Here is an 11,069-nt window from a genome sequence, read left to right on the forward strand (position 1 = left end):
GGGTCGAACTTGTGCCAACTGGCTGGTGGACTGGGTTGGTGTGGAGACTGGTGCAAACAGCCCTGCCCCATGTCCCTGCCAGCAGGGTCTGGAAGGCTGGGGTCCGGGCCTCTGGCACAGATGGGCCTTCAGCGGCCCACATTATGCAGACACAGGCAGACACCTGGCTGCTGGACTGTGTCCCTACAGGCACTGTCCTTGGTGTGTCACAGAGCGTGGGGACAGAGGGCGGACACAAGCTGTGCTGTGATGGCAGTGGGCCCAGCCCATCTGTTCTACCTCCTCCTCACCCCTCCCCAGGGCACGGAGGTGGGTGCTGGAGAAGCTTCTGGGGCCCTGTCCCAAGCTGCCCCCTTCTCAGGCCTCATCAGGACGCTCCAAGCTCAGCCCGTCTGTTCCAGGAAGGGTGTGGTATGGGGTGGTGTGTGTGTGTGCCTGAGCTGGGACCCTGGTTTGTCTCTGCAGGGCTGAGTCGGGTGGGAGCCTGTGTCTGAGGTGCAGGCAGGGGTGGTCTCTGGAGTCCAGGCCTCCATGAAGGCTCTCCATGGGCTCTTTCCTTGTCACCTACAAACACGCAGGCCACAGGGACCCCGTGACTGCCCACTGACCTTGGGCCTCTGCCCTCCAGGGGCATGAGGACCTGCTGGGGTGAAGCGTCTGAAGGTTCTGGGGACCTGGGAACTGACGGCGGGTGGCCCTGTGATTTGGGGTGCTTCCAGGGCCCTGAGAGGTGCTTGGGTCGTGGAGGGAGGGGGCTGACGATGGAGCCCACGGGGTAGGGGGTTGCCTTTTCCCTGGGGGAAGTGGGGGGGTGGTGGCAAGGGTAGCATAGCAGGAACGCTCAGCTCCCGGCCTCCTTTCCTGGGCCCTCAGCCAGGGGATGAGACTGGCGGCCTGTGGGGTCCTCGCGACAGTGCCTCTCCCCTGGTGGTCTGCTCTGACAGTGTGGCATCACCTCCTGTGCACCAGGGCCGCCTCAGGGGGCACCCAGCTTGAGGGGCCTGCCCCAGAGCACCCACTGTGCCCTGTCAGAGACAAGTGCTCCACCCCTCCTGCACAGCTGGCACGGAGAAGGTGCCAGTAGGGACCAGTCACCGTGGGAGAGTGCTCCACAGCTTCTTGGGGACCTTTATTAAGGTGACTGCTGGTGACACAAGCTGGGGCGGGACAGACAGACACAGGGTCACAGTCGCTCAGGGGTCAGTCGGGGTGTAGCAGCTGTATCCCTCCTCAGATGGGCTCCTGGGCCCCAGGTTCCTTCACACAGGGGGCCAGGCAGGGCGGCGTCTGGTCATAGCTGAGGATGAGGAGCAGCGTTGGCGAGGGGTTGGCACAGGGACAGTCCCCTCCCTCAGTGTGCCCACAAGGGCCGGGCAGCTCACCTCTGCAGAGCCTGTAGCTCAGGAGGGAGGTCGCAGCCTGTGTAGACCCCGTTCGTGATGCTGTACTCCAGCAGTGCCCCGAAACAGGGATCCTGCGGAGGCAGCTGGTGAGGTGTGCGCCAGGACTCCGCCCGCCCTGCCCCCTGCCCGTCCCTATGGGCCTCACCCGGACCAGGACGTGGGGGTTCCCCAGCACAACGAGCAGCGCCTTGGGGCGGGTTATGGCCACGTTGAAGCGCTTCGAGTTGGACAAGAAGCCCAGGAAGAACCTGTCGTCCTCAAACCGCTCTTCGTTCGACCGGACCTGGGAGCTCAGGTGTGGGGGACGGGGTGTGAGGGCCGCCCCTGGGGCCTGGGGCCCCGCCCGGGGTGGGGTGGGGGTGGTGTCAGCCTGGGGTGGCCTGCTTTCCTAACTGTGTTCACATGCACTGCCTCGTGGAGTGTTGGGACAGATGATGTAGACGAGTCACTGGTTTAATAAGGGCAGGTGGGGCAGGGCATCCACTGGCCGGTGCTCTGGGCAGCCCCAGCCCAACTGAGCCCACAGTGGGCTCTGCCCATTTCTCCGCAGCTGCCGTGGCACTGTACCCTACATTTATCGCCGCTTCTTCCTTGGCCCCGGCCCATGCCTGACCTTTGAATGTCCCTGAGAAGGCCCCTCTCTAGGCAGCCACTGCTGGGCTGACCGCTGGGGTCCATGCATGCCCGCCCACCCTGCCCCACCCCACTCGGCGCTGCCCCACGAAGTCAGTGGGGTGTGAGGGGCACCGTGGGAACGCGGGGGCACCTACGGTGGAGATGATGATGGCCAAGTACTCTTGCCCTTGGAACTCCTCCACGGAGCCGACCTTGATGTCTGCCAGGTCCACGGTCCGCAACAGGATCTTGATTTTCTCCACCTTCAGAGCAGACACCGCCCGACGGTTTACAAACCTGCTGCTGCCCAACGGTGGCAGTGGGGAACAGGTGCTAACAAACCTGCCAGTTTACTTTAAAATCCACATCTCACTTCACCATTGGGAAGACAGTGTCTGTGTCTCTGTGGGGAGCAAGCACCCCTGTTCACATAGGAGGGGCAGGGGCTGGGGGCACCAGGAGTGGGGGGCAATGTGGAGGCTTGAGTGACCCCTGGAGCTCTGGGCTGACAGCTCTGTGGACGGTGGCCGTTCCAGGATCCACTTCTTGGTAGCTGGCAGGCCCCCAGGAGGCTGGGCAGTACACAAGCCTCCCATTGGGCGATAGAAGCAGCTTGGAGATGTGGGCTGTGGGCAGGCACAGGGAGCAGAATTGCTGTGAACCCCTCGGGGGCGGGGGTCTGTCAGCCCATCTGGCTGCGCTGGGGGATGCTCTGGCATAGGCCCCCAGAGGCCAGCGGCTCGCTCACCCACAAGTCTTAGCAGACCAGGAAGAAAGGCCTGCCCACCAGCACGTGCTAGTTCTGGACATGTCACCGGGAGGCGTGGGCATCAGGTGAAGCCGCAGTGAGATGGGCCAGCACTGCGGCTGCACCGGGGGCCTGAGGGGTGTTGATGTGAACGGCAGTGCCAGCCCCCCTGAGAAAGCCAGCCATCCATTCGCCTCTCAAGAGCTAGCGCCGAGGGCTGGTGTGCTGAGCGGTGGCAGGCAGGTGCAGAGCCTAGGGGTGGGGACTGAGGTCTTGGCGAGCCCCAGACGGGACCACATCTCCGTGGCCATGGTCAGGCCTGAACTAAAAGGAGATGTGAGAAGCCCCAACAAGGACCGGACTTGAAACGACATGAAGCAGGGCGGCAGCAGTTGCCGCCTTATAGCCTGTGCTGGGCGCTGGGAGGGGTCTCCTGTGCCAAGGGGTGCATGCCGGGCGGGCGTGACCTCCCGTTCCCAGCCCTGCTCTGAGGCCTCAGCCACTCAGGGAGCCTGGTGATGTTATGGTGACAGGCTGGGCTGCCAGGTCTGCAGTGTGAACCCACCGGGCGCTCTCGGAAATGCACAGGGCAGCTCTGCCTTGTCCTGTGGGGTGGCTTCCAGTCCAGCAGGCCTTGGTTGGTGGCCGCTGCAGGGAGGGGACTTGGGTGGGGGGTGGGGGTGATGGAGGGGGAGAGAACAGACCCTGGCCTTTGCAAGAAAGAGGGCAGCGCCCAGAGTGGCAGACGGTGGAAGGGCCACTCCTCACACTGCTCCGAGCCACCAGAGCGGCCACTGCCTGGACTGGCCAAGCACCCAACAAAGTTGAGGCCTGCTGCCGTGTCGCAGACCATGGTGGCCACCTGGGGGGCCGAGCTTCCCGGGCCACAGGCCTACCTGCTTGCGGTAGGGCGTGATCACGCCGATGTCGCGGGCAGCCACCTGACAGGAGAGGCTGCGGGAGAGCAGGCAGCAGTAGCGCATCACCTGCACGGCCTCGGCGGGGTTGAACCAGGACGGGCTCCGGCCTTCCCGTGCCTCACTGCCCTGCACCCAGAGGGAGGCCAGCCGGCCATCAGGGTTCAAGGCTGGGGCCGGGCAGGCGTGGGTGTGGCCCAAGGGGTATGGCCGGGCTGTGGCGCCTACCCTCACGCCGTGGAAGATGAGTGGGAAATCCTTCCGCGGCAGCTTCTCCCAGCCCAGCAGCGAGTTCACGACGGCAGGCTCGGAGCACACCTCCAGCTCCCGGTGGTAGAAGAGGCGCGAGGGCAGGGCCAGCAGAGCTGAGTGTGAGCGGTAGTTCTTCACCAGCTTGGTCACCTGGGCGGGGTGTGTTTGTGTGTGTGTTGCGGCACAGCTTGCAACACACCCCCTGCCCTGCAACACACCCAGGTGCAACCTCCCCGGTCTCCCAGCCCTGCCCCCAACCTGCAGCTAGAGGGACAGGCCTCTGCAGAGCTCGGTGTGTCCACAGCCAGTGCCCTGCTTAAGCTGGAGCCCGGACAGGGCCTGGGGTGGGCACTTGGGGCTCGCAGACGAGCTCACCAACAGGGGGTTGTAGGCGCCGCACGCTCCGAAGGCGTCCTCATCCCTCAGGTACACCGACCTCAACATCAGCCGCTCCAGCATGGACACGTTCAGCCCATAGGCCATGGCCAGCCGGGACTTGATAACCGGCCCCAGCTGCATGGGGTCCCCCGCGAGCACAATCTGCAGATGGCGCCAAGAGGCGGGGGCAGGGGCTGGGGCTGCGGTCAGCTCGAGCAGAGACCACTCCGCCCCTGGCCCGTGACAGGTGGCCGATTGGGGACCCCTGGGTGCAGGCTGGGGAATCAAGGTGGAGGCAGAAGGGCCTCTTGAACCCTGTGAGGGTGCGAGTGGGGGTGGGGTCCACAAGGTGGGTGTCATCTTGCCTCGGTGAGACACAGGGGACCCAAGAAACAGTGCCCTGGCCTGTCCCTGTCCCCCTCCCCTACACAAGGATGACTCAGGCCTCTCCCTGATCCTCGTCCCTCTTTTCCCATGCCGGGGCAGCCCTGGCCTCCCTCCTAGGGAAGCGCAGCCGGCAAGGTCACCCTCGCCCAAAGCTTCCGAATACGCACACTCCTGTCCTCTTCGCCCAGGGCCCCGCCTGTGGCCCAGTCACTAGAGGCAGTGGGGGACCACCTGGACAGGGCTGTGAGCCCCCGGGCTGAGGACACGCTGGCAGGGTAGGGAGGTGGGGAGGATCCCGGGGGCTGGAGAGCAGGGTACCCTCACTCAGTCAGGCAGTGTCCCGGGTGGACGTCAGGGCTGACAACAGCCCTTACCTGACCGTTGACGTCTGAGATGAGCCCCAAGGGGATCAGACACTCGGGCTCACTCGCCTGCCCTGCCTCGTCCACGAACACGTGAGTGAAGTGCCCCACCCTGTGGCAAAGACGCCATGAGGGGCTGTCCTGGTTAAGCCCCTTATAACCGCCGCCAAGCCTGCCCGGGGTGGGGCAGCTCCCAGAACGGGGCGTGAGCGTACACCGATGTGGGGCAGGCCCAAGACAGCCCCGGGGTGGGGGGCCTCCACCCCCAAGCTGTTTTGCACTCCTCCAGTGGTTCTCCCACCCCCACGTGCTATGCAGAGTGGACGGCCCCCACAGGGCCTGGTGTGGGCCTGCTGCCTCCTGGTCGCAGGGTGTCCTGAGTTCGTGCCCCGGGCAGCCTGGCCCCTCACCTGACCCCAATCTGGTAGAAGAGTCCGGCGCTGCTGCACGTGGTGATGATGACTCTGAAGCGCGAGGCCTTCCAGATGTCCTCCCCGTCCCGGCAGTAGGCCTTGATGGCCTCCACGATCGTCTGCCACGGCAGTGGCCACGTGAGCACATGGCCATCTGAGCGGGCCGGCGGGGCTGCCCCTCGTGTGGCTCAGCTGCGGCCCGTCCCCACGGCTTCCCAATCCAGGCCCCTTCCCTCAGGTGGCAGAGGTGGCGGCCACACTCACCTCCTCGAAACGGCAGGTGGCGTTCACTCGGACCATGGTGCCGGGCCGCAACACCTGGCTCTCATGCAGCCGCAGGCACACCAGGTCTGCTGCACTGTTGGAGGGGGCGCACACGAGGGTCCGACTGTCCGGCAGCGCGCAGTACACCTGTCCGCATGAGACCTGGCCCTGAGCACCGCCCAAGGCTCGGGCACAGCACGCGGGTAGGGCAGGGCCCCACGTGCCCAGGAGCCACTCACGACTCAACTCAGCACACGGGGTACGGCACCCTGCTTTGCATCACAGGCACCAGGACCCACACCCACCGTGTGCGTGAGGGCGGGCACTGTTCTGCAGCCCGCCCCGGGCTGGCTGAAAGGATGAGGCCCCTCCCCACATCCTCACACCCATGGCCCCGCCGCCTCTGGCCGGTCAGTTTGGCACCTGCAGCACCGCCTCGATGATGGTCACCGTCTTCCCGGTGCCTGGTGGCCCGAAGAGAACGTAGGGGAGGGGGCGGCAGTCCCCGCTCAGAATGCGCCGCACCGCCAGCTGCTGGTGCTCGTTCAGCGTTGCGTTGAAGAAGCCCCGCCCTCCCAGCTGTGGGGTCTGGCCTTCGCTTGCTGCCAAAGGGTGACGCAGTCAGAGGTGTCACCGCCCTGCTTGGTGCCACACGCCCCACTTTCCCCCGTGGGACAGAGGCCCCAGTCCCTGTGGGCTCCAACAGACAGTCTCCTTCCTCCCCGCCCCCAGAGCAGCTGAGCCCAGAGCGGACCCAGGCCCTGCGGTGCTGTTTAACTGGCCGGCTTCTCCAAACCCCAGGGCCGTGCTTCCCTGTACTGCTGTCCTCCAGGTACCAGGGACCCTGCCTGCCCTTCCGAGGGGCTCACAGAACCCCTGGCTGGGACAGCTGGCAAGGCCCCAATCCCCAGCAAGAACAAGTGGGGGCTCACGTGGCCCTGTGGGAGGACCCTCCCCCCATAGCAGCGGCAGCTCCTGGACCTTGGTGGGAGACCGGCCTCCTTTGGGGGCCACGCACCTCCAACTGGATGCTGCTAGTCAGTCGCCCTGCTCCTCCCCTCCCAGACCGGCTCCCCACTCACTGGGCTCTGAAGATGGCGTCAAGGCTGCCGTTGCCAGTGCACCCTCGGCCCCAACGTGGCCCCCAGCCGGCGGTGTCCTGGGCTTCTTCCCAGTGTCAGCGGTCCTGGGCTGGAGATGAGACGGTCCAGCTTAGGCAGCGTACCTCTGCACCCATGGCGGCCCCCTGGGCCCTCCTTGGTGTGTGAGACAGGGCATCGGGAGAGGGCTGCTAGAGGGGCACTTCCTGCTCACGTCCCGCTAAGGACAGATGATGGAAGGGCAGCTGGAGCCACAGCACAGCTGTCTTGCCCGCAGGCATCCCGTCACCCGAGCCAAGTAGACCTCAGCAGGGTAGCCTCTCTCCACTTGGGGGTGGGTGGGCCATGCCTGCTCTCCAAGACACGTTCCCCCAGACACCAAGGTCAGGGCTGACTTGTGCTGGCCGGTGGACTGGCGGCCTCCTGCCCATGGCCAAGCTGGAAGCAACAGCTGGGCCACCTGTCTCTTCAGTGACCGGTCACTTTCTAAGAATGCATTTCTATGTCCCTCAACATAGAAATGTTGGTTCTGGAAGCAGCTCCCGAGACCTGACGGCATGGCGACCCCCAGCCATGCACGAAGCACGCAGCAGTCTACCCTAAAAAGCTCTCCAACTATGATCGCCATCTGGTCTGGAGGTGGCGTCTGGCAGCTGGGTTCATGCTCATCATTTTACGTCTGAAGTGTTTGTTTCCACAATGCACTGCGTGGGGGCCACCGTCTCCATCGGGCCCTGCACAGCCCACTCCCCCAGGCCTGTGGATCCTTCCTGTCTGTGAAGTTGGATGACACCTGTCATCTGAGCTGCAGTGTGGATCAGCAGTCTGTGCGTTGACAGGTCGCTCCATGGATGGCCAACAGGGGGACATGTGGCTGTCCCACCCTGGTGACTGTGGGCTGCTGTGAGCTCGCAGTCTCCACCCCTCAGAGGCGGGGCCACGTGCAGGTGCTGTGGGTGACCTTTGGCAGGACTGGTCATGGCTTCCCACCCACGGTGGCTGTGCCTCTTTGCGCTTGCCTCCCCACAAGCACCTTCTCACAATCTTTGTGCTGGACGGCAGGCATCCTAATTGAAGTGGTTGGAGTTTGAGGTCTGCATGTGCCCCTCTCCTGTCCACCCATCATCTTCATGTGTGGCGCCTCTCTGGGGCCCTCACTGCATGTGGGCTGCTTGGCGTTGCCCTTCCTGAAGCACGCTCTGGGTTGGGTACGCTCCATTGCCAAGGCCTCGTTACTAAGGCACGCTCTGAGCTTGGTTTGGCTGGGCATGCTCTGGGCGTGGTTTGGTTTGGCTGGGCACACTCTGAGTTGGGCACGCCCCAGTGCCAGGCCTTCAAGTTCACTGCCCTTCTCTTCTGTTTATCCTGCACTTGCCGTTTCATCAGGTCTTTGTTCTCCGGACTCCACGCCCCTGGACAAGCAGGAGTGTTAGTCACTGTCCTAATGGCCTGGCCGGCCAGTGTCACTGTGCTGGCCACATTTAGGGAGCACTGGTGGGCTGTCAGGTAAGCATTAGGCTGGTGGTTGAAACCCACGGGCTCCCCTCTGCTCCCGAATGGATCCGCAGCCCTGGAAAGCTGCCGAGGGTCATGGAGTCGGGCTGGCTTGGCAGCAGTGGGGCAAGGCCGCCCCTTTTGGAGGGTGTCAGCCGCCTGGCTTGTGTTACAGAACCTCCTGTTCAGCTGGACGACACCCCAAGCCCACTGCCCTCGGGTCCATTCTGGTGCAGAGCAGCCTGCCTGGCAGGTGGAAGCTCTTCAGGACTCGCGGACCACGCGTGCTCACAAGAAGCGACAGCCTCGTTCTCCCCTGGGGCAGCTGGTGGACTGGAACCACTGACTTTGTGGCTGGCAGTCCAACATACCCCTGGCCTATGGACAACAGGAACAGTGGATTCTGTGCGGTGTCGGTGTGAATAGTCAGTGTTCCTGCAAAGGTCCCATCCCCTTCACTTGCTCACCGGCCATTCCAACAAGCGCCGTGGCAGAGCCCCTTTGGGCTGAGGCTGTCCGTCTTCACAGCAGCATCAAGCTTCGCCTGCGCCCCGCAGTGCTCCTCCTCAGCGCTCTGCCTGACCCTTGACCGTTCTTCTCAGCCACACGTGCGGGCCAGCACTCAGCTGAGAGCCCCGAGCACTGCCCCGTGTGCTGCCCTCTCTGGTACGCTGGCTGCCCTGAGGAACTCAGGCGTCCTGTCCTCCTGTCCTTCCGGGTCTTGTCTCGTCAGCTCCATTGGTTCTTCCTGGCCCCCACGCCTCTGTCCAGACCTCGAACCCAACCAGGCTCAGAGGGCGAGTGGAGGTTGCTTCATTGGTGTCCCGTCCCTGTCTGTGGTTTCACGTACTCGGTCGAGATGTTGTTGCGGGTGGGAAGGCTCTGCAGAGCTCCCTATGTACCACCACAGGGTCAGAGAGGCTCACGTCCCACCAGAGGTTCAGGGTGAGACGATGGGAAGGTCGAGGCTCTGCACCAGCTCCCAGTAAAGACACGCTTTCATTTCCCGAATAAAGAGACCAATACAACACCCACGATGCAGGATTCTGACGAGTGGCTTTGGCTTTTAAATGATTGCTCGCAATTGTATGCTCACTCTACAACTTTTGGGTTAGAGCGTTGAAATGGTAAAAGGATTTCTAAATATCACATAGAAAACTTTAAAGCATACCTATCTCAGATTTAAAACATGCCCATAGTAGCAAATTCCAACAGCCCGGAATGACAGGCTCTGGTGGTTGTCTCCACCCCCACCTCCACCCCAATCACACTCACACCCTCAGGGGTTATTTCTGGATCCAGCATGAGATGGATCTCTGTGCCAGGCAGGTAACGAGCTGCTCGTGCAGCATGTGTGTGATCAAGCAGAGACTGCGGGTGCTGCCAGCCCTAGGTGTGAACGCTCCAAGTTCCTGCACACACGCATGCATGCCCCCAGGACGAGCGGCCACAGGCAGTGCTAGACCTGCAGGTCAGGGCGGTGCGTCCTCACGGCCCCGGGCTCTCTGCAGCTGCAGGCCTCGGCAGATTGACGCCACACAGTGCCCCTCAACCCTGAGGTGAGCCCCACTTCAACTGTGCTCCCAGACGACCTGCGCCCAGCATCCCACAGGACCCACACTTGAGATTGGAGCCGGTGAAGTCAGTCAAGGCCTACCTTGGGGGCTGGCCGGGCCTCGGCCCTGGGGCTCTGTGGGCAACTCCAACTCGAGGTCACTTGGGGAGACTGCAGAACGACTTCTTCTGGAAACAGCACTTTTACAACCGGGAAGGGAAACGGACACAACCGTTACTGAAAACCTCCAGCAGCTGACCAAGGCCCTGGAGCCCCCGCCCTGTCCACACGGGACCCTCCTGCCCCAGAATACAAATGCCACACCGTTTGGGTCACAAAGCCACCACCCTGTCGGCTCCTCAGGACAGACCCTGGGACCCTTTAGGACAGTGGTTCTCAACCTTCCAAATGCCGCGGACTTTTAACCAGGTCTTCATGTTGTGGTGACCCCCAAATAGAAACTTATTTCCGTTGCTACTTCATCACTGTCATTTTGTCACTGTGATGAATCGGGTGACCCCAGGTTGAGATTCGCTGGTCTAGGAGGAGGGGCGGCAGAGCCAGGACTCCTGCTCTGTGTGCAGCCCCTGCACTGGCCATGGCACGGCATCCCCAGTCTCATGGCCAATCCAGCGTGCTGTCACGTGAAGCCCACACCACTGCTCGAGGCGGTGGGAGCACACACTACCTTTGATCCCCAGATGAAGGGCCTGCTCCAGGGCAAAGTGGCACCGTCTGCTTGTGGTCCTGCCAAAGAGATGCCGAAAGGTCACCCTGGCTCAACCACAGGAGGACCAGCACAGGGACCTCGGGTCTCCGCAAAATGTTAGACATTGAGGAGCTGCTCCAGGAGAGGGCCGTGTTTCTGATCAGAGCACGGGAGCAGATGCAGGGGAGGAGAGAGTGGAGCACATCCTGGCCCACCAGGCCTTGAGGACGATGTTCCCACTCAGAGCAGCCAGTCCACAGAGAGGACCACATGGCCCGCCCCACTATGAGACACGACGTCCCTCACTGACCCAGAGCCCTACAGGGGACCACACTGGAGACACAGTGTGGGAATTCCACCCAATCTGATCCCACCACACCGAGGCAAAACACTAAGAGCGTGCAACAGAACAGCAAGGGGAACAGAGCAACGAAGTCCCCAGGGAGTACCACAAATAGACTTTGGGGCCAAG

At 63.0% G+C, this 11,069-nt stretch overlaps 1 protein-coding gene across 1 annotated transcript in view; it reads right to left on the bottom strand.

The window, feature by feature from the left end:
• Positions 1-1,110: 1,110 nt before the first annotated feature.
• Positions 1,111-11,069, bottom strand: part of MOV10L1 (Mov10 like RISC complex RNA helicase 1) — a 28,592-nt gene continuing 18,633 nt past the window's right edge. The window contains exons 14-27 of the mRNA XM_030885670.2: positions 10,577-10,635; positions 9,991-10,088; positions 6,822-6,930; positions 6,163-6,341; positions 5,740-5,886; positions 5,473-5,594; positions 5,075-5,174; positions 4,311-4,475; positions 3,912-4,085; positions 3,663-3,812; positions 2,174-2,281; positions 1,549-1,686; positions 1,383-1,474; positions 1,111-1,297 (exon numbers count right to left, since the gene is read on the bottom strand). Coding sequence (XP_030741530.2) covers positions 1,231-1,297; positions 1,383-1,474; positions 1,549-1,686; positions 2,174-2,281; positions 3,663-3,812; positions 3,912-4,085; positions 4,311-4,475; positions 5,075-5,174; positions 5,473-5,594; positions 5,740-5,886; positions 6,163-6,341; positions 6,822-6,930; positions 9,991-10,088; positions 10,577-10,635 — 1,708 coding nt within the window. The 3' untranslated portion in view covers positions 1,111-1,230. The remainder of the gene's footprint in view (positions 1,298-1,382; positions 1,475-1,548; positions 1,687-2,173; positions 2,282-3,662; positions 3,813-3,911; positions 4,086-4,310; positions 4,476-5,074; positions 5,175-5,472; positions 5,595-5,739; positions 5,887-6,162; positions 6,342-6,821; positions 6,931-9,990; positions 10,089-10,576; positions 10,636-11,069) is intronic.

The sequence above is a fragment of the Echinops telfairi genome, unplaced genomic scaffold, assembly GCF_000313985.2.
Source record: "Echinops telfairi isolate 266 unplaced genomic scaffold, ASM31398v2 ScPeMD7_2;HRSCAF=8, whole genome shotgun sequence".
Taxonomy (NCBI): Eukaryota; Metazoa; Chordata; class Mammalia; order Afrosoricida; family Tenrecidae; genus Echinops; species Echinops telfairi.